Here is a 23,410-nt window from a genome sequence, read left to right on the forward strand (position 1 = left end):
CATATTAATGTACTCAGATGCCACATATATCATTAGAAGACAGTTTACTGAGTGACTCAGATATCTGGCAATAAAAATGCAAAGCCTCTTTAGCTCTTAAATATAAAACAACTTCCTTTTGGCAAAGTCCTGAGTAGAACAACATTGATTGTAGTTATTTATAGCTCAAATGCTATTGCTGAAAATTTCTCAAAGTTGTAGGTACCATATTATTAACTATAGTAGAGCTCTAAATATCAGTCAGCAGAGGCCACTTCAATCTCTGCATGATAATAAAGGATTATTATGTGCAGTAACCTATTTATGAAAAGGAAACAGTGTGCTTCTTTCAGACTCCATCAATTGCTTTAATAAGGAATTGAAAAGCCTGGCCTACTTTATATGCAGATCACCATCCCAGTTGCATAAGGATTTACAATAGACAAAACAAAACTGTTTTTGTTGTAAATAAGGGCTGTTTGTTTAAATCACACAGTAATGTTTGCATCTAAAAATTATTTAGAAGCTAATAAGGCTTAATAAAGTTTGACTGCATACTTGTTAATAAAAATGGTTTCAATATTCTTCAGGAAGGAAATGTAAATTGAAGGTGATGATGTAAAGCTTGAAGCAAAACAGGCCCAAGATAACGGAAAAGAAGACTTACTATGTTTGTTCACTGATGGCTTAAGAAAACTAATGTTGAGAATAAATTCAGTTAACTTACAATGGTTTATAAAATTTCAGATGAGCCTAATAGTAGTTTTCTCCAGCATATCAGAATGATTGCAATATTACTTTTCCTTTAGAGACTGAAAACTTGGCGTAGCTCAGCTTATTCGAGTTAGGGTGATGCACATACCGATTTCTGCTGCCTTGACTTGGAGGGCTCCAGAGACCCAGGTTAAAATTTTACCTCTGCCATTGGTTCATTTGTCTGTATGTTAATATATTTAATGAGGTGTGGGATGACCCCTGCTGGTGTCCCTGTTTATATATTAAAAAACCAAATGGATCTGGCAGGAAAAGGGTATGTTAATTTCAGTTCAAAAAAGTTACAAATATAAACTCTCCCATGAAATGTATAAAAATACCTACTTTAATGCATAAAATATTCTGACTAATGTTCCCTTAAGTATGAAAATAATCTTAAGCCACTAAACATTACTGTGTTAGAGCTGCAACGCAGTGTATTAAGAAGGACATTAATTGTTCAATTCACTATGACATTGTGTTAAACGTCTTTTATTAATGAGCTGTTACTCCCAGCTGAGGCATTTGATAACCTCTAGTCCATTGCTAAATCCTCTCAGCTGATTTGAGTGAATCACTCCAAACAAACCTAGAGGGAAAAAAAAAAAATACCCCAATAATTTACATTTGAGTCTATAATGTCCTAGAACTAGATTCATTTAAAGAAGGGCAGCTTTCCTATAAATCCAACCTTCTGATTTAATGCATCTGACATATAGATCTATTTTACAATGTTTTTTGTTTTTTTAATTTCAAAAATACAACACATTAAAATAGGCTCAATTTATCAAAGCTAAGAGCAACAATTAAGTAATAATGTACTTAAAGTGCAAAGGCACTTTAACACAAAAAAAGTGACGCCCAGTGGCTATACTTGGTAATTGAAACAGCAGTACTGTATATCATTATTTACAAAAGAAAGTCAGAGTCCAGGAAAAAAAAAAAAGATCTTTGGAGATCTTCTACATAATACATTAAGTTTCCACTTTGAAATGAAAAGAAATAAAACAACAGAAAAGCCAAAGACCTCCTTCCTCGCTTCCTTACAAATCAAAAATAATTATGCAAGATCTATTACAGAAACATACATTTGCAGTGACAATTCCTACAGAAGGCTCAAAAGGAGAGAGAGACAGAAATAATTTAAAGGGAACGTTGCAAAAGCAACATCACATCCCTGCTATGCTGTAAGGGTTCCATTTCTCTCTTGCTCCCTTTAGAATTTAAAAAGTGGAAATGTAGGGAGTGCAATAGATGATATCAGCACTGAATTCTGACTTAATCAAATGTGATGCTGAGCTCATTTAAAAATGTTCCTTTATCTCCCACTTTTCCCCCCCTCACAGCTGACTGATAGCAGTTTGTTTTTCCAGAACTTCGAGGTAGTCTGGTTCTGTTTGTAGCTTTCCTTGGAGTAAAGGATGCTCGGGTTTAGACTGTTCTGCAAAATATTTCCTGGGAGTACCATATAAAACAGTTTTATTTATCCTGTCCTGGTTTTGGCGTCTTGATTCATATGAAGGGGCAAACTGCCTTTTCGGTAAGGTGCAAAAGTTATAATGAACTAATCCTCCGGCGGGCAGTTCCTTGACCCTTTCTGCAATATTTTGATACAGAAGCTCTGGTTCCTGTGGTGAGGATTGCTTTTCCAGTAATTCAGCTGCACTGATTGTAAATGCGAGACTGGTGGGGTCTTCCTTTTTGTGGTCAAGATTGCTATAGCTAAATTCATGGAGATTCCTGTAATAGGCAACTGGATCCCCTTCTTTTTGCATGTAGATTGGGTTTTGGCACATCTGTCCAACAGGAGGGGGAATGTAATTATAAACATGTCCTTCAGTTTTATCATGGGTCTCAGAGTTGTAAGACCCATACTGGAGCTGAAATGAACTTATATCTAAGTTGTTTGCGCTGCTGGGCATGCTTTGCACCCCCTTCCGGCGCTTAAGGACAAAGACAAACAGGCCTGCCCCAAAACAGACTGACAGAATAAACACAACCAGCAAGCCTAAAATTAAGACAGACAGTGGAACTTCAGTGTGTATTTCTGGGTAGGAGCTGGGTGAGACACCAAGAAGATGGGGTGCATCTGTGTTGTGGTTCATGGAGAGGAGAGAAGAATCTGACAAGTTGGGGTTCTCTGGGCAGATGGCTTCTTTGCTTAGGAATTTCAGATGCTCTCCAGAATGTTTGGTGGGAGACTCACATATGACTTCGTTGATAACTACAGGGGGATTTGACTGCTGCTTTTTCTGGTCAGTGACTTGCTCTATCCAGTTCCTCAGCCCCAGGATGTCACATGTGCAGTCCCAAGGGTTCTCTTGAAGGTCAATCTGAATTAGAGCTGAGAGCTGGTCCAAGACTCCTCTCACAGGCAGGTGTGAGAAATGGTTGTTTCTAAGGTTGAGTCTGGTGAGGGAAGTGCCACCAAATACGTTATCAGGCAAGGATCTGAGCAAGTTGTTATTGAGAAATAACAGATGAAGATTACTCAGAGCATCAAAGGTGCGTGGTAGGATCTCCTTAATGACATTGTACTCTAGGTAGAGATACTGCAGGCTGTGCAGCCCGTTGAACATAGATGGGTACAGAATCTCAAGATAGTTGCCATTAAGATAAAGTCTACGTAAACTTGTGAGGTTTGTGAAGGCACCTTCTTGTATCACTGCAATTCTGTTATTTCCTAGATGTAACAAATCCAGAGAGCTGTACTCTATGAGATCGGTTCTATAAATGACTTGCAGATAGTTACTGGTAAGGTAAAGTTTCTTTGGACTGGTTGGCCTAGGGTAGAGATCAGAGATGTTACTTATCTTTTTCTCTTGGCAGTTCACATTTAAGCCATTGTCTGAGTTCTGTGAAGTACAGATGCAACCAGCTGGGCATGTGATGGGCACAGGAGACTTTGTCTGGTATACCATAATAGGTCCAAATATTTGCCTGTCTTTTGACACAGCGACACGGGGTGTGGGGCGGTTCCTAGTTTTGGGTGGACGGCTAGCTTTTGGTGCTCTGGTAGGATTGATGGCAGAATTGGCTGTGGGTGACAGCCTTGAGATATGTGGGTCTGAGAGGACAGGGTGTTTTTCTCTCTGGTTTGAATCAGTGGAGCTTCTCCTAGGGCAGAGATCTTGCCTGGTGAGCTGGGTCACATCTTTCCCATGAAGCCTGAAGGGGGTTTCACAGACTATTTCACCCACAAACACAGTGATGGTGTCTAGCCAGGCTTTCAGTGGCAGCAAGTCGCAGGTGCAATTCCAAGGGTTTTCCTCCAGTTGGATTTCCATGATGCCACCAATATGCTCCAGCACACCAGCAAAAGGCATCATCTTCAGCCGGTTCCCCCGTAGGTCCAGATGAGTGAGGAGCACAAAGCGGAAGACATTGCTGGGCAGGGACAGCAGGAGGTTGTCATTGAGAATCAGCACCTTAAGCTTATTTAGCTTGCTGAAGGCCCCTGCCTCAATGGCACTGATGTAATTGTAATCAGCCTGCAGGTACTCCAGACTCTCCAATCCCAGGAACGTGTCCTCCTTCAGCACTTCCAGCTTGTTGTTATTGAGATGAAGCCTCTTGAGTGTGCGGAGGCCACTGAAGGCTCCTGTACGGATCTCCTGCATATCGTTGTTGCCCAAGTGGAGGGTCACAGCATTGGAGTAGTTGACAAACTCGTTGGGGAACAGGCGAGTTAGTGCGTTCCCGTTGAGAAACAGCTGGTATATTTTGGATGGAGGTGGCAGGAGGAGGCTGACGGTTGTAAATCCTTTGTTTTCACAATTAATGTTCAGCACGTTCTCCTTCTCCTCACAAGGGCACCGGCTCTTGCTGCAAATGTCTTTGGCAGGTTTGCGACTCTCTGTCTGTGAGATCCCAGCCACTGTTAACAAACTGAGCAACCAAACACCCTTCAGCATCTTTATGCGCCGTCGATCCCCGCTCTGGTACCTACAGTCAAACCTTTTGAGACAGGTGAGGAGAGAAGGAAGAAATCCCCAGTGAAAACGGCTATGAGTAGAGGCTGCAAGACGAAGGCAAATTAGGTTTCGGGAAGGGGGGGGTGGGCGGCAAGGCAGCAACTTGCAAAACTCTAAAATGCCTTCTCCATCCCTTCTTTTCCTCTCGGAAATCGCCTGCGGGTCTGCTGTGGGGGAAGCCCCGTCGGGGAGTCTCCGAAAGCCGGTGTCCCCAGCGCTGCTCCCTCTCCCAGCCCGACTCCTCCGCCCGCCGCAGCAGCCGCCCCCGTCTCGGCGGCCGCCAGCGGAACCGCTCCGTCCCCTCTGGCCGCGGTTCTGCCCGGAGCGGGGCAGCCCCGCTGCCAGTCGCCTGACTCCCGGTCACTGTCAGCATTTAAACGGGGGGTGGAGAGAGAATAATTGATCGCAAGCCCTCTCTATCCCCCTCCCGGCAGCATGCCGCCTCCTGCCCGCGCTCCCCGCGCCTCCCTCCGCGCTGCTCGTACCTGCTCTCGGGGCGCCCGAGGGGGCAGCAGGGGCAGGGGCCTCTGCCGAGTGCCGCCGCCGCTTGGCCCCGGGAGCCAGGCGCCCAGCGGCGAGAGGCATCGCCCGCCTCACGCCTCAGGAATAGCCCAGCCAGGCGCCGCCGTCCCGTCCGTCCCGTCCCGGCCGCGGCTCGGCGGGAAGTTGGGCCGGGCGGGGGGCGAGAAGCGGCGGCGGCGCCGCTGCGGGAGCGCGGGCGGCTGTGCGCGGGGCGCGGCTGTGCGCGGCGGTTTTGCCGCTTGCCCCGCACGAAGCCGCGCTGACGTCACGCCGGGGGGCGGGGGGGGGACGGGGACACTCGTTTGTCCCAGCCCCCCTGTCCCCCTCCCCCCCAGTTCCCCCCCCCCCCCCCCCAACACGTTCCCGCACGCCCCACTGGAGCTCGCAGCCGGCTGCCTTCCCGGCTCGGTTGCACATCCCTGGAGCGCTCTGATAGCACCTGCAGCCGCGCCCAGGACAGCTCGGGGACTCGGATCCGGGAACTGAAATAAGGTAATGAGCGGATTTACCTGAGTCCGGAGAATTTTTGACCCTGAGTCCCTAAACCTATGCCCTCAAAATCGAGAGCAAGTCAAGCAGTTTCTTCTGAACAAACCAGCCGGCGAGCGCGCACGCACCGCACACCCCGCACACACCGCACACGCACAATCTGGCTCTCGGAGCAGGGGTGCCGCAAAACCCGGATCTGGCACCAGCATCCACCCGCCATTCCGGCTGCAGCACCTCCCTTCCCCAAATTGCTGTGCCGAGCTCTGTCCAGAGAGTTGGCGTTTTCTCCACCTTCAGGGGAGTTCAACACCTTCCATCAAAGTGGGCTGACAGGTAACGGCAGCCGTGTGCCTGGATCCCTACACGCTCTGGAAGACTCATCCAAGTTCTGAGCAGCTAACATCACATCTAACGTGCCCGTTCACACTGTCTGAACCAATCCCGCTGCCAAACACCAATGTTACTGATACAGTGTTTGGCTGCCTTGAAAAAAAGAGCAAGATGTTGAATGTGGGTTATTGTGACTTCACTTAAACAGTATGGGGCTGTTCTTGATCTCTATCTGGAAAGTGAAACTTTAGGTTCACACTGAGGGGAGAGAAAAAAAACAAAGAAAGACACTTCACAATGAATTTTTAAACCCTGGTAATATGGCAGGGTTCACTATTAACAGGCCTTTATAGGGAACTATATGCACTTCATTTATTCTTTAGAATGTGGAAGGTTGCTGCCAAAAGACTGCCAAACTTGGCAAAAGTGATACTGTCATCTTGTGTTATTCTTTAGCCATGACGTATCAGAGCCCACATTTTAGGAGCCACAGAACTGTATTGTCTGTTCTTAGGAGGTGCTTGAGATCAGAAAAGGTGGCATCCTGCAACAGCCAGCACAGATGCCTTTGTGGTGCTGCTGGACAGGAATAGTGCTGGAATTTACATTTGGGATTGAAGCAGCTGCAGTTTCCCAATCTAAAATTTGGAGAGGTTGTGGGAAAAGCAGGAGCATCCCACATTGGAGAATGCTTTTGGTCTGCTGCTGTGTGAATTTAAACAAGACTTTGATTCTGAAATGCACTCAGAGCTGCTCTATTTCTTTATCCATCTGAATTCAGGAGCAAAAAGTTGCTAAGATCAGGAAAGGAGCATGTAGCAGATCTGAGGTTTTATAGTCCTGGTATATCAAGAGCCAGATTATTATTTTTCTGCTTGTTTTCTGATTTAAACATTGAAATATCATGTTTGAGGAGCAAACTAGTTGCAGCACATAGCAAATCTTATTTTTAGATCTTTCTAACACAGACTGGGGACATGAACCTAAAGAGAGAAGTTTAGACCCGTGTCAATTGTATGTTGTTTTTCTGAAGGGAGTTTATTCATGCACATGCCTGCCCACACTGACACACGCATGGAAGCACACACATATTCCTGTAGCCTACCTTCAGCATGTCTCACCTGAGCAGCCCTTCACAGTGTTGCTAGCAATCACAGGGCTCCCTCCAACATGCAGGAAAAGCTGAAGGCAGAAGTCCAATGCATTTTGCTTTCATCTCAAAGAACACATTTGTTTCACGTCTGTGAGTTTCAGCGCTGTGCAGCTTTCCAGTGAGCAAGAATGACGTCCTGGAATTGACTCATGGGGCAACATGCACCGTCCCACTTGCCTGTGTTTGGTAGTACGTAGGAAATGTGTTTGTGGTAACTGCTGATGCTGCCTTGGAAAGGAAAGCGTACTCATGGCATGCCTCAGCAGTAATTACCAGATTCATGTGGGATGGAAGGAACAGCATGTTAGGGGATTGCAACAGTAATAAGACACAGAGATGATACTGATTCTATTACACTGCAAATGCATGCATATAATAACCACTGTTGGAGGAGGAGGAGCAGAGATTATTTTACTGAAAAAAAAAAAAAGGGGGTGGGGAAAAAGCTACAGTTTTTTATTTAGGTACAAAGTCATGATTTCTCAGCATGCCTGAAGTGTTTTATAATCACTTCAATTAAAAACAACGTATAAATGAACAGCTTCCCCTCCCCCCCTCCCCCTCTTGTTTCACTGTCTTTTTATTTTTCATGCTGAACGTGGGAACAGTTTCAGGCTGCAACTATCTGGGAGCCTCCAGAAATGGCAGACCAGGAGGCAGGTTGATACAGCAGCCTATGAGGGCTTGGGAAAACTCAATATTATGCTTGATTTGTAAGTGTTGTGAAGGCTTCTTTTTCTCCAAATACTTTGCTGTGTTTCCTCACCTTCCTTTTTGGAGCAAAGTTATGAAGACTGAGCATAGATTCATAAACTTAGAGCTTCATGTTTGTAAAGCTTCATGGAACCATTGTGGAGTTTGGACCTTGCATAACTCAGGCCATCAGCTAAATTGGAATTAATTCCTGCTTAAACTAGATCATACTTCTAGGAAAAAAAGAAAAAGTCCTGAAACAACAATAACTTATCCAGGCATAGTTTAACAATTGCCTATCATGAAAATTTGCCATAATGTTTGGTAAATTGTTCCAATGCCTTTCATCTCCCATAAGTTAAAGACTGTATTTTCTTTACAACTCTTCATCTGGCTGCCTTCAGTTTGAATTTTTTACTCTTGTACTATCCTCATCTGCTGGCTTAAGAGCCCTTAATTATCACATACCTCTTTCCCATGGGGATACCCCCAGATTGCTGCAGAGCAATCATGAACCAGATATTTGCCTGATACCAGCCCTAACCAGCTTCAAATAGTCTTTGTTAGTCCTGTGCTGGTACATACACCAAAGAAGCTCATGGCTTCTGCATGGTCCTAAAGCCACCACTTCATCTATTTTCTGGCAAGAAAACAAAAATCCAGACCACAGCATGAAGCATAAGCACATAAAATTTGGCACAGATCATTACCCTTCCTGCTTAGTGCACATCACGCTGCTGTCCGTCTGTGAGAGTAAATATCAAGGAGCAGAGTAAGTCTGGAAATGTGAAGACAATTTCCTTCTCCACATTGTGCCTGTAGACAGATGATAAATGCTACTTACTCATCTTCACCTGTCAGTTTACCTGTTTCTCTTTCTCTGTATATAAATGAAGAAGGAACAAACACGTCCACCAAGTCTCATGGAAAAAAGAAAAGAATGCAATACAAAATGAAATAAAGGTATCTATGAAATAGATAGGGAGTGGGATTTAAGTTTTACTGAAGATCAGAAACTATCAAGGTAGCCTGGATGCTGATGGCAGGTAAGGAGGGATTTACTCAAGTAGCACAAATAGATGCTAGTATTGATTTTTATGACCAAAGCATGATGACTGATGTGGTGAAACAATGAGAAATTTTAAATTTGGGTATTTAGTGATCTTATTTGTTCTTTATCCTCTGATCCAAAACAGCGTAATAACTCTTGGCCAACTGCATTGGCCAAGAGGGCCAATGGCATCCTGGCCTGCATCAGAAATGCAGGAGCAGGGAAGTCATTGTGCCCCTGTACTCTGCACTTGTTAGGCTACACCTTGAGCACTCTGTTCAGTTCTGGGCCCCTCAATTTAAGAAGGACATTGAGAATCTTGTACGTGTCCAGAGAAGGGCAGTGAGGCTGGGGAGGGGCCTCGAGCACAAGCCCTATGAGGAGAGCCTGAGGGAGCTGGGATTGTTTAGTCTGGAGAAGAGGAGGCTCAGGGGAGACCTTATTGCTCTCTACAGTTTCCTGAAAGGAGGTTGTAGCCAGAGGGGGGTTGGTCTCTTCTCCCAGGCAACCAGCACCAGAACAAGAGGAGACAGTTTCAAGCTGCACCAGGAGAAGTTTAGGCTGGAGGTAAGGAGAGGTGAAAGTTCTTCCCAGAGAGAGTTATTGGCTATTGGAATGTGCTGCCCAGGGAGGTGGTGGAGTCACCATCCCTGGAGATGTTCAAGAGGGGATTGGACATGGCACTTGAAGCCATGGTTTAGTTAGTCATGAGATGTTGGGTGATAGGTTGGACTTGATCTTTGAGGTCTTTTCCAACCTTATTGATTCTATGATTCTATGAAATGCCTGCTCTGTGTCAGCTTTTAGGGCTGTAAGATGATGATCATTACTATTCAATAAGTACTCTACATGCTTGGTTTCCAAAGGGATATTTCTCTGTATGCCCATGTTTATGTGTGTTTATTTGTAGCTGGAGAGATTCTCCCTCCATGAGTATGTACATTTCTGGAATCTTTCCTGTACTGTGTGGGATATTTTTGTGCCTCACTTAAAAGTAATTATTAAAGAAATAAACAGTTTCCCAATTTAGAAGTGTGCAGCATGCAAAATAATTGTTACTTGCAATCCAGGGTTTTATCGCACCCAGCAGCACTAGAGAGGGTGAAAGAGGAGACTGCTTTCTTTGGGCAAGGCACAGGCAAGGGATGGGTGAAGGAGAGTGAGCATGAAAGACAGAGAGGAAGGAGCTGGCAGGCTCTGCCCTCCATGGCCCTGGCATCCATCACTGCTCACCCGTGCTGCCCAGCAACAGCAAACTGGTGCAATGCATGCCCAAGAGAGGCAGAGAGAGATGTTTGTCTCCATGGAAAGAGAGCTGGTAGATGTGCCAATCTGTGTTAGAGCCACTTCTGAGTGACAGCGGCTTCTGAGTGTGTGGCAGATACTGAGTTGCTTAAGTCAGTAGTTGTCTGCCTTCGCTATTACCTGTAGTGAATTTCATTGGATTCCAGGTGCAGGTTTTAGATCAATTTCCCCCAACCACTCAAGCATATGGAGAGCCATGGGCTACTTCAGAATATTGTTTACCAACACCTCCTGACTACCTAATGCATAAATATAAGCATTTAATGAACTATGGCTTAAAATCAACATGCTTTGTAATTCTTACCTCAGTTGGTGCTTTCTGCAAGGACATTTTTGAGACCCATTATCTAATTACAACACATTCTTTTGCAGGGAGACTTTACCATGATTTGTTTCGGTGTGTCTGGGGTAATCTGTTTTGTAACAGGATAACATAATTTTACACCAACAGTGTAGCAGTAAAACTTTCAGTTTCTGGTGTGATGTTTTGTGTCATTAATGTGGATTCCTAACTGTTTTCAAAAACAAGGTGTTTTTGTGAGTTTTAATACCAGTAATATTGATTTCGGCAGGAAATGTGATAGAGAAGTTGTCTGTCAGGTAGCATCACAGGTAGCCTGTGCATTGGCGATACTGATGGACTTACTGCTCTGCAATCATAGTATCATAGTATCATAGTATCATTATTCAGGGTTGGAAGGGACCACAAGGATCATCTAGTTCCAACCCCCCTGCCATGGGCAGGGACACCCCACGCTACATCAGGCTGGCCAGAGCCTCATCCAGCCTGGTCTTAAACACCTCCAGGGACGGGGCTCCGACCACCTCCCTGGACAACCCATTCCAGGGTTTCACTACTCTCATGGTGAAGAACCTCCTCCTCCTCCTCCAATCAAGACTCCACTTTATTTTAGCTGTAGCCCCCTTTTTTTTTTTTTTTTAATTATTTCTCTCTTGCATATAAACCCAAGACTTTCCTCTCCTTGTACACACATATCTTTTAGCATAGGAGCCAGCAAAGTACTGTAAGACAGTTGAAATTTATGGATCTGTTCATCCTGTTCAGCAAAGCAGTATGTCTGATCCAAAGCCCTTTGGTGTCAGTGGAAGGACTTTTACTGATTTTAGTGGGGTTTGGATCAGATGTTGAAAAAAAATAATATTTAACTTAAAAGCATGCACTTAGGTCTTATTGAGTGGGTCAAATATTTTTGAAAGTGCTTTGTTTCATCATGTCAATGGGTCTTTTCCTCTGATAGAAACGGTGTGGTGAATCTTGCCGGTGATAGATATTCTGTGATGACATTGCTGAGCATCAAGAACAAAATAAATGGTTTTCTTCATCCTTAAAACAGCAATGGATTTATCGGCCCTTTCCTTTTGAACGGGTGAATGTTGCAGTAATTGGGTGATGTCTGCACTAGTATTTACCACTACCCCTTATAAATGCAATTTTTCAGATTTTCTCAGAGTCATAATCTGTGTGTTACATACTGTGAATTTTTTTAACTAGAAATGTGCTGTCATACAAGCCAAAGTGCACACAATGTTTCCAGTAATTCAGGAAGTCTTGTTAAAATTATCAGCTCTCTTCTTGCTTTACTGAATGCACATGTCTTAGTAATGGGGTTTACATTTGCATAATGCAGTTGATGTATGTGTATGATGAATGTTCACTGTTGAAAATCTGGTGGGGTGATAGGAGAGGTTTCTTCCCTTTATTTATTAGTAGCAAAAATAACATAATGAAATGTCTCCATATCATTATTTTTGTGGCAGTAAAGTTGAAAGAATCCATATCCCACTGTGCTAATGACATATCTAGCAATATGTGAAGAGCAGGAGCAATGGGTGAAATTCAGTCCTGGGCAGATGGCCAGCCCAGAGTGATTCATCATGAAAGCCCCCAATTAAGACCTCAAAACAGGGCTTAAGTGGGACTCTGGTGCCCTATGCCTTCAGTTGGCCTTCTGCAATGGTGTGTGTGGGAAAGTTCCTCCAAGTGAATTATTCGTCATAAATAATGCATTCTGTTAGTTTAGTCTCTTTCTCTTGATTCCTTGAATTTATTTAATTGAAATTACTCACCAAATAATTTCTATGAATAATCATGGCCTGAGGATTATTTCTGAGCAGTTCACAGTGAGCATTTCACATTCCACATTCAGAATGAGAGCCATGTCATTGACTTGTCATTATGCAGAGGTCACATATTTCTGGGTTTGCTTCAGAAACAAATGAGATGAGTACAAAACACCCAAACCAAAACAAAAAAACAACAACAGTATTTTTTCAGACTCTCCATGTTCCCAAAACATTTTTGCTTTAAGATCATTTCATGAGATGTTTGTGAACAGTACTGGAGAACAGTTTGGGCAATTGACTTCTGTGTTTTTCACCTGATTTCTAACAGAAATGTAATCATGCTTTAGGTATGTGCACAGTATGTGGATATGTCTGGTTGCCAGTCAAGGTCCCCTCTCTTTGTTAGAATAAACCTTTATTAGAATAAACCAAACCAGGTTGGAAGAGACCTTCAAGATCATCGTGTCCAACCCATCAACCAATCCAACCCACCCAAACAGCTAACCCATGGCACCAAGCACCCCATCGAGTCTCCTTCTGAACACCTTCAATGACGGCGACTCCACCACCTCCCCGGGCAACCCATTCCATAGCGCAATCACTCTTTCTGTATAGAACTTCTTCCTAACATCCAACTTGAACCTCCCCTGGCGCAGCCTGAGACTGTGTCCTCTTGTTCTGGTACTGGGTGCCTGGGAGAAGAGACCACATCTGGCTGTCTACAACCTCCCTTCAGGTAGTTGTAGAGAGTGATAAGTTCACCCCTGAGTCTCCTCTTCTCCAGGCCGAGCAACTCCAGCTCCCTCAGTCTTTCCTCATAGGGCTTGTGTTCCAAACCCCTCACCAACTTTGTTGCTCTTCTCTGGAATAGTTCCAGCAAGTCAACATCCTTCCTAAACTGAGGGGCCCAGAACTGGACACAGTACTCGAGGTGTGGCCTAACCAGTGCAGTATACAGGGGCAGAATGACCTCCCTGCTCCTGCTGGCCACGATTTGATGAGAAGTGGTGGATATTAGAGATTTTTAATTTCTCACTTCTTCAGTGGAAGTAAGTAACGGAGAATTGCCCCAGCCTTTGCTTTTGCTTTATTAAATGGCCTTTATTTTGACCCCCAAGGTTTTTCTGTCTTATTTTCTCTCTTCCCCTATCTTGCTGAGGAAAGGAGTGAGAGAGCAGCTTGGTGGGCCACTGGTGTCCAGCCAAGGTCAATCCACCACATTCATTCACTCTTATGTGTCAGAAAAATCCACCTCAGAATCTGGCTCAAAACTGAAAATGTGTATTTTGGCTGCTCATCCAAATGCCTATCAGAAGCAGGGAAAGGGTTGTGTTCTTAAGTATTCTTGTTATTTGCATGCTCCTTCAATATCAAGTAAAGGATTGGAGTAGCCCTATAGTTTGAAAATGTTTTCACTTCAGATGAGACACCATTATTTGCAGGAATGTTTCAAGGTCTTGTTTCCACTCAATGTGACTACTTCACTGATAAAAGTTATGGAGTTGTAAAGAGGCTGCACGACTGAGATGGTCGTTTCTAGTATCAGAGGTGAAGCTAGTTTATGGCTGCTCACGCAACACAGTGCAGACCAAGGAGCCATCTTGAGTTGATAGAAAAGAAGAAATTACACTGAAAAAGCAAGCAATTTGTCTCTGAAAAAGTGGTATAAGTCAGAATGGGAAAACAAAACAAAACAAAACCCCAAAACCTTGATGTTGTAGCTTGTAGGAATAAATAGTTTCTGTTATCTTCCTCCAAAGATAAAGAAAATTAAGTCTCCAAGAATTAAGGACTTTTTTTTTAACTAAATAAAAATATTCCCTGCTTTCTTGTAATCTTTTCCACATCACTTTAGCCAGAAGTTTTATTGTCTCTGAGCAGTAGTCATTTACCTGAAAAAACTCTATAGTATTTCTTTTTGTGGAGGAGAGTTAGTTGCAAATAAGGACTTTGAAGCGTGATGTGTAACTCAAAGTGACATGAGAAGAAATTGATGAGACAGTTAGAACTTATGAGAACGATGGTTGCATTAATACATTGGGGAGAATCACTTGGAATATAGAATTCCAAACTCCAGGGAAACCTTAAAATTTATTTGGCATCTGAAGTAGTACCCTGAGTTGTTATTGCACAAAGCACAGTACAAACATACATAAAATCCTCAGCTAGACTTCATCCTCTGACAAATCGTCCTTTGACTTTGTGAGGCCAAGATTGCAGCTGACTTCTACTCTGGAGAGTAACACACAAACATACACGAATCTTGAGTAACTAATAAAACATTTCATGGTACTATTTAGGTGCTCAGGTAGAAAATAGCCATACTCAGAATCTCCTCCCCTATTGACAATGATCAAATTAAGATATCACATAATTATAAGAACCATCATAATTTTTCACGTCATAGTTTTCCTGAGCTTGAAGTTGTTTGCCTGGGCATTCTTCAATCCATCGCTGCCTTGAGAGGCTTCTTCTGAAGCAAAGCAGGGATGCACCCAACATGGTTCACTAACTGTCAAGACAACAGGAAGGGAAGAAGTTCCAATAACACTTCTTCACATTGTAGTCCTTGTGGTCCAGGATGCTGAAGATACTCAGTCATGTTACTTCTATCCTAAATGTCCAGGGACCACCTGAATGTGTGGAATAGTTGATAGGTATGTGTCCTAACTGACACACATAGGGCATCTTGTCTCTTGTGCGGTGTTTTTCTAGTCTATTAGATTCCATTAGGTGGAATGGAACAGCTCTGGCAGCAGGCAGTGAACATTTGGCTTCATTCTAAAGCGTGTGTGTGTATTCCATAAAACCTGTGACATTTCTTTCTGTTACAAAATATATAATTAATTAGTAATTGCACATCCTTTATGTGGCATAATTTTTTTTTTACCTCTTTTAAGTCTATTTCCTGTAAAGTGATAAAATCCTTTGCACAACAGGAGCATTTGCTGTCCACTTCACGACTGAGACACAAGTGAAGCTTGTAGGTGAAGAGGACAGCTCATCTGGCTTTGATAATCAGCTCTGGTGTGCTTGGAATATCAAAAACTGAGGTCAGTTTTGACTGAGCTTTGGAACAGGTTGTCCAGGGAAGTGATGGAGTCACCATCCCTGGAGGTGTTAAAAAAATGTGTAGACATGGCACTTCAGGACATGGTATAATGGTGTTAGGTTGATAGCTGGACTCAATGATCTTAAAGGTCTTTTCCAACTGAAATGATTCTATGATTCAAAACCAATCATCTGCACACGTATTTGCTCCAGAGTACTTTTGCTTTGTAACCACCATACTGGTTAGAATTTGAGCTTTCTAACTAGAAATCTTGCTGTTGTTTATGCAGATTGAAGTGTTTGACTATTATTTGTAGCTGATGACACTGATGCATGTGGAATTACATGGGGATGAAATCATTCCTTTATATCTATCTGACTATGAACTGGTCAGTGGTCCTGCACTCAAATACAAGCGCTGCAGTATTGCCTTTTAGAGCTATTGTGGCTTTCTGAAGGCTTTCTTTCCTTATGACAATTGTTTGTTTACTTCTGATGGTATTTTTCTGCTAATACAAATATCTTTTCTTTTTATAGAACACTTCATCAATAGCTAACACATCTCATTTTGAAAATCACAACTTAAGCTGTACCTGTAGCAAAACTCATCTCAAAGGCACATGCATCTCACCTACACATTTTACAAACATTAAAAATATTGTAGTAGCCATTTTTTACCTTCTTTTTTTTTGGCAGTAACTTTTGTAGTCAGTATTATTAATATCTTGATACTGCAGGAACATCTGATAACATGAGTCATGGACCCAGATCTCATTATTGTGTTGTTAGCTATTGTTTTGCTTATCTCTTTCTTTCTTCTGTGGAATGAAAGTATATCTGTGAGAAAGTGTTCATCTAATTTTTTACTCTATACCTTAAAAGTATTTGTAATATGAATTTTTAGATCTAGAGTTATAATTGTGTGGGATGCTGCCTGCATAAGAGAATGATAGCAGTTGCTGGGTAGTTTACAGTGATGTACTGAGAACTTTGCTGGGTTTTTTTTAAACAGAGTGTACAGGTGAAAGATGGTCCTGTCTCTGAATTGCTACCATTAGATTGACACCTTGTATGTCAAGCTTCTTGCTGGAGTCATTTAAAATACCTGGAAATATAGTCTTGCCACTCCCTCCCTCCATCTCCTGAAGTGAAACTTGTGCTGGAAATGCTGACAAGACCCTTATCTTTTGAGATGGCACCGTGCACAGCTTTAAATACTGGTTATAAATGTTAATGTGTTATCTAAAGGATATTTTTTTCCACATGTAGGCAGCTCAGGATAGAGCCTCAGTACTAGATTTAACAAGTTCAGGGGAAAGACACAGTATGCTTATGTGAGTATTATAATGATTGGCATTTTTGCAAACAGCATATGATAAGTGGTGCAATTTTATTTTCAAAGTTTAATCAATAGAGCGCTCTTTGATATTGCCATGTGCTCTGTAAACAGATTCTTCCTCGGGATGACAGCACAACAAATTCTTTATCACAGTGTGTTTATGCTTAGGGTTTAATCAGTTTGCTTTAGTGATTGTCATGAATTTTGATATTCAAAACAATAAATAGAAGCTATAAAATAATTATGCTCCAAGGTGTCATCCTGCTGTTGTTAGCTTGGGTTATCTGGCTTTACAAAGGGTTGAAAGGATGCAAAGTACATTGCTGTGCAGGGTAGAAGAGCAATGACTATATATCAGTTTGGTCCCATGTACTGTAAACCTATGCCAGCTGTTCTATAGGAAATTGAGGTGGATTTTTGAGGGAAGGACTTTGACTTTAGCAATGCCTTGTGTTAGTTTTTGGGAGTGAATTTCCTCTCAAGTAGGAGTCAGAAATGATCTTCACCCACACTACAGGGAGGTCACAGCATTATACTGCAGCCCTCTCCCATAATTGTGATCCACATGGGTAGGCAGAAGTGGTTGAAGCTCTTTCTATGTGACTGTGAACATCCAGCTAGCCTGAAAGGCCTGGGATGGTTCATTCAGCGGGCCCTAGCACCAGTACTGCTGCTCTTCATGGAGGCAGAGAGGAACAGAATGTCCTTCACCCTTCTCTGGGGTATTTCAAGCCAACATAGAGGACTTTGGGGAAGCGCCTGCTGCTCTGGATAAGCTTTGTTCATGCTGAGCAGACTCTGATTGTCTGTGTCTCTTTTGTTCTTGAAAACAACAGTAGCGGTTGAAAACTGAACTTTGAAGGATCATTTCACGACTATTTGAAGGCTGACCACAAAGAGCTGAGGTGCCAGACCATCTTGTCCTCCATATTGCAGCAGCCTGCTCGGTTTATGCTGGCCCCACAAAACTGGTCCCAGGGAAATCTGCTCAAAACAGATGGCATTAGCATTTTATTGGATGTGTCAGTGTAAGGATACACAATATGAACTTGGAGACAACCTTTGACAAGGAACTGTCTCCATCTCTCATTCTTTCTGATTAAAATATAGTAACTGGTAAGCATTTTGGAAACAAGGAAGCTGCAACATTTCAGGTGGCTTGACCTGAATTTAACGGACTGCCACTGCTACTGATGCAAAACCTCCAGAGATGTCAGTAGGAGGTCTGTGCCTGGCACCACTGCAGGGTATGCCCCGGTCAGTACCAGGCTGGATTCTGATCTCAGCACAGAAATTCCTCTAGAGGAATGAGCTTACAGCAGGCTGACATCAATGCAAGATCAGGGTTTATGTGTGTTGTGCATACTAGATGAGTTGTTATAAGCACCCATGAAAAAAATGGTCTTTGAAAATGTATTTATTTTTAACACTTTTTACTTGCAGTGAGAAGGTATTTATTCAAGGGCCATATGCTGCAGCTTCAACTGTAGTTGTGCTTACTTTCATGCAGAAGATTCAAGAGGTCAGGGTCATTACCTAAAGAGAGTAAAGGGGTATTCTTCCTTTTTTCAATATAATTTTGTTGTGATATATGTGTGTGAGCTATACATGTGTAAATATATACATTTATTTATGTACATCTGTTTGTTTAAACATCTTTTCCTTCGCTCTCTCTAGCCAACATCAATTTCTGTGCTGCCTTTGTTACTCTGCTGTAATGGCTGATTCTTTTGTATTCTTTGTGCTGTCTTTGCTTATGCTGAATAGCAGCTGACACTTTAATTGGGATGACTGAGCTAAGTCCATTTGCCTTTGGAGCTGGAAACCTTTCAGTGTGAAGAGAGAGTACCACAGACTGACTCTTCTGTCTTTATCGTACATCAAAACTTCATTAAATCAGACCTGTAGCTTGTAGCAAGGGACATTCTCCTTTGGATTGAAATGCATGGGAAAGGCTGGGGACACACAGTTTTTAAGGTTAATTAGATCCTGAAAAGGAGAATTAACTGATTTTGCCTATCTTTTCCCTACTTTTAAGAGCCTTTTAAAATTACCTTCATCTCTGTTGGCATATTCATATAAACTTTTCCCTTTATAGGAAGAATACCATGTGCTTTGGAGTTTATTAAAAACCTTTTTGATAGACAGATTCTGCTAATTTTTGTTTTAAACAAAAATGAACACAGTGCTGGTACATTATGTTAAAATTTATGCATCAGGTCTTCCCATATATTAATATGAATCATGCAGTTAATCTTTATTTATTTCTATGAGTGCTAACATTATTCACTGCTTAGGAGCTAAATGAGAATTTGGTTTTCAGTCGGCTGCATTGTGTTTGGAAAATAAAGGAAGGAATAGTTTAGGTCATGAACATTCACCAATACTCTGGCAGGGATAGCAGTTTCAGCAACCAAGAATTTTATGGGCTGCCATTATATACCTGCTGTGGACCCTACTGTTGATTCAGAAATGTAAATTATCTTCAACTCTAATTGGAAGGTTACCTTTGGATGTGTGAAAACATGCATCCCCAGAGAAGGCTCTCGAAGTGTGTCTAACACTGTATCAGAGCCAGTCTCATCATAGGAGACCATGCAAGGTTTGAGGCAGTAGAAAACTGTTGGCTGTAATTAATCCTATAACTTCATTTGCATGTTTCCCCCAACTTATTTAATTTTTTGCTTGACTGAAATTGGAGCTATTTTTCATGCTTACCCTCATGTCAGTGTACATGACGAATGGAATGTAGGAGGGAGACATCATTCTTTTACTCAATTTTAGTTGAACTGATTTTGGAGATGAAAGCTGCATTCACAGCACTCCTGCCCATTCCAAGTTTCCTTGTGTGGAATTCACTTCCAGCTCATTCCCCCACATCTCTTTAAAGAGTATTGTGTATTCAGTTCTCTAAACTGAATAATCCAGCAATAATCCAGGCATGAGGTGGCTTCAGCAAGTTCAAGAAAGACACTGTAATTTCAGTGGTTGTGGCTTTTTTTGTTCTAATGAAGTTTCTTGCTCCATGTTAGATAAAAGCAGTTCTCTGTGGCCTCTACTGTTGCTGTACAAAACACTTCAGTTATGAAAGAGCAATGTTCCCATTGGACTGATTGCAGGATTTTCTTCAATCCTTTTTTTTCTGTTTCTATGATCTCTTTCTTCTCATCTCAGTTCTAGGTTTTCGATCTGTTGTACTGAAAGTAAAATGCCTGACAAGAGCGGGAGTGAACAGAGACCGACAAGTTGCACTTCTGATCAATAATGTTACCAAAAAAAGTAGTCAGACTGGAAGAGGTACAGAGAAGGGACTGCTGCGGTAATGCAAAAGAAAAATGGAGTGAACTTCATTTTAAGAGCCAGTTTGGAGATCCTAGGGTTATCAGAAATAATCAAATTCTGGAACTGGAAGCCATGTAAGTGTAAAACAGTGCTGAAACTAATTGTATGGTGTGATGCTGAGGTGAGCTGGTAGCTCCCTGGCTTTATGAGCTACTACATGCTGCACTTAGCTTTATTTATTGGAGTAGATCGAAGATCTACCAGCATATGACAGCAGGGCAGTCACAGGATTGTATCTCTTTTGTAACTTGAAGCTCTGATGTAGTGATTATCAACAAGGCAGAGACAGGTAAACAGAAGCTAGTGTAAAAGCATAGGTCCTTGCATTTTTTGTGATGTTCTAGTGGTCTGTTTAAATGTTCACCTGTAGGTTTCAGAGCTAATGACCAGCTTGAGATGCTGAATGAATGCAGTCATACAGTCCATGAACCTTAGCTTCAGAAATTACCTTGACCACTATTAGAGGTGGGAGTTTCACTTTTCCATTCTAGCCTATGTTTTACAAGGGCAGATTTGGTGTGACAGAGGGGCAGCCTAAAAGGCTTCTCCGAATGAGTACAACTTGGTCCCTTATATCATGATGTTACCAGCCTGGCTTTGGATCCTTAGAGTTGAATGTCAAGCAGCTATGAAGAATTTGCAAACAGGGTAGTTTTGCAAAACTGTGTAGTTCTTGTGCATTGTTTCCTTCACGCTTTGACACTTCACACCTGATGTTGTCTACAAGTTCTTAAACATAGCCTCATTGATACATCCTTAGGCATCCAGGAACACCTGGGAAGTTACTGATTTCAACAAATTTACAGTGCACTCTCAAATCTTGGCATTCTTGTTTGGATAGCTGTGCCAGGGTTCTGCCATGTCAAAGCAAACAGGCATCAGCTGACACAAACAGATACAAAAAGATTTACCGGAGGTACAAAGCAAGGATGTAGGGGTGTTCATCATTAACTAGTGGCTTTTAATGGAAGCTGACTCGTGGATTCCCCCTGTGGCTTTGAAACTGCCAACAAAACAAATTTCATAGCTTCGTTGACATCTAATGCAGTTCTACAGTTGATACTGGTACAGTGCTCAGGAACCTTAACTGTGGCTCAGGCAGTCCATGCTCTGAGGGGCATGGGAAAACATAGAATAAGATGCTTCCCCAAGCATAACTATTCAGTGAAATAGAGATTCCTTGATGTCATTTGTATCAGAACAGCCTCCAAAGAGCACAAAAAAAAAAACCCCAGTCTCCTTTGAAATATATACTTATTTTTCTGCTGATGTTGGAAAAAGAATTGTTTGGATTCCATACAAGGGAATCTTATAATGAGTCACTTTCATACAAAAAAAGTCAAGATGCTTTATGTAATTCCTCAGTGTCAGAAGAAAGCTATTTTAACAGATCTTAGCAAGTTATGAATCTAAACCCATCCTTTTATGACATCTCCTGAAAGTAGTATATTACTTTGCTAACAGGCAAAATGCCATCCAAGCAACTGAGCTGAGGAAGGCAGTCTAAATACCATGGCTGGGTCCATCAAGTGTTTGTTGAGGTCAAAGCTCCGGGAAGGCAGAGTAACAGAGGTTCTGTGTCCTGAGCTTCTGAGACTGCCGCCTGCTAATTGGATAGACTGTCTCTGCCTTAGTGCTGATCAGTTAATGTCTGAGATCAAAAGTTATCTCAGTGAAGATGACATGCAGTATGAGAGAATTCATCTTGTAATTAAGTTACTGGAATATGGAACAAGCAAAGCATTGATACTATGTAGGTGTGCATAAGAACATAGTAATGTGAGATCCCGAGGCACTCACTGAATATGATCAATTTGCAAAAGTCTAAAGAAAATTAAGGATCCTAATTTCTGTTTGAAGTTATAGGCTATGAGGAGCAGAGGAGGGAAGACTCCTGCAGCTAAATTGCATCCTTGCTAGATATTCCCATTATGTTAAAATTCCTCCCTCAACTTCTCTAGAAATGGTCCCACACTCTTAGAACATACCACAAGACTTTCTGATTGCTGTGTGATCTTTTCAGAGGTCCCAAGGGAATTAGCACATCACCATAACAGCGTGTAAAGACTGTTTCTGTACTCTACCTGCCATCTTTTGTGATATAGAGAATTCTGGCTATAACAAAACCAGAGAAATTCCTGAAACTGAGGTAGAAATGGGGAAACATAGTGTTGGGAATACTACTTGTCCCCATTAAGCTTCAGTTTTGTCTTTCATCACCAGTGAAAATTTATTGTCTTGCAGCTGAGTACCACTTATCTTTGTCCTGAAGGTCTCCTTCACTCAGTAAGGGAGAGAACATATGAATCATGTAGGCTGAAATGCCTGAGTTACAGAATTTTTTCCTTTTACAGTAGTCAGCAAAGTTTTCCCCATCCCCTTTCTTTGGGATCTGTGGTAAGTGGAGACTTTTGATGAAGAGTGCAGTCTAAATTGGAAAGGTGGTGAAGCTTTATTTAAAGCAGGTGTATGCACACACATTTCCTATACATACAACCTCTATTTCACTCATATGAAAAGAAATGTTTTCCCAGAATTTGCAGCCAGTGCATCCTGTGTGTTGCACATTCAGGGCATCAAACTGTGATCAGCAGGATAAGGCCAGAGAAGCCAGAAGCTTACTTTCTGCTATGGAATATCCTGGCAGGATGTAAGACAACAAAGAAACCTTTTTGAAGACTCCTGAGGATGTCTGTGCTGTACATGTAGTGCACACCATCTTCTGAAAAACAGTAAAATGCTTCCTTGTAAGGAAGAAGCTGGACATACCAGGAGCATTTTGTGGTGTGTGTGTTCCGCTGCTTCATTAGCAGTACTTGGTGTATCTTCAGTGCTCTGACCCTTGATGGCCTGTGGGCATGAGGTTTCTTCTATTTTTTTTTTTTTTGCCTCATCTACTCCTTTCTGATCAGGTGGCCTGTAGCAGACAGTTAGTCAATGTCACCCATCTTGGGCTTCCTCCTGATCCTGACCCATAGGCTGTCAGCTGGCTTGTCATATGTCCCAAAGCACAGCTCCATGCACTTCAGTTTCTCTCTTACATCAAGGGCAGCTCTCCATCCTTGTTGTCAGTGTACCACATTGCTGCGGTCCCAGCAAGATCACAGACCAGCCCAGGACCTCTAATGCCTCCTGTTTGACCCCCATGGTTATGTGCCACAGCGTACAGGCACTTCTGGGAACAGTTATGAATAACTATGAACCAGTACTAAGGCAATGCACCCTGCTGTGACCCCAGCAGCTGCAAGTGTTGCAGAGACCTACCAGCTCCATAAGAGCTGTTCTTGCGCAGCACCTTCCAATCCTAACAAACTACTTGACATCAAGAGGCAGCTCCCTCACTG

The 23,410-nt window shown here is 42.5% G+C and overlaps 1 protein-coding gene across 1 annotated transcript; it reads right to left on the reverse strand.

Moving 5' to 3' along the window:
• Positions 1-1,208: 1,208 nt before the first annotated feature.
• On the reverse strand, positions 1,209-5,361 carry SLITRK2 (SLIT and NTRK like family member 2). Its single transcript, XM_068152208.1, has 2 exons — positions 5,192-5,361; positions 1,209-4,689 (listed from the first exon to the last, which is right to left on the reverse strand). Exon 2 carries the CDS (start codon positions 4,644-4,646, stop codon positions 2,073-2,075), a length of 2,574 nt encoding a protein of 857 aa, XP_068008309.1. The 5' UTR covers positions 4,647-4,689; positions 5,192-5,361; the 3' UTR covers positions 1,209-2,072.
• Positions 5,362-23,410: the final 18,049 nt, after the last annotated feature.

This window comes from Melanerpes formicivorus, unplaced genomic scaffold, assembly GCF_026170545.1.
Source record: "Melanerpes formicivorus ecotype bairdi unplaced genomic scaffold, bMelFor1.0.p_v2 SCAF_22, whole genome shotgun sequence".
NCBI lineage: Eukaryota > Metazoa > Chordata > Aves > Piciformes > Picidae > Melanerpes > Melanerpes formicivorus.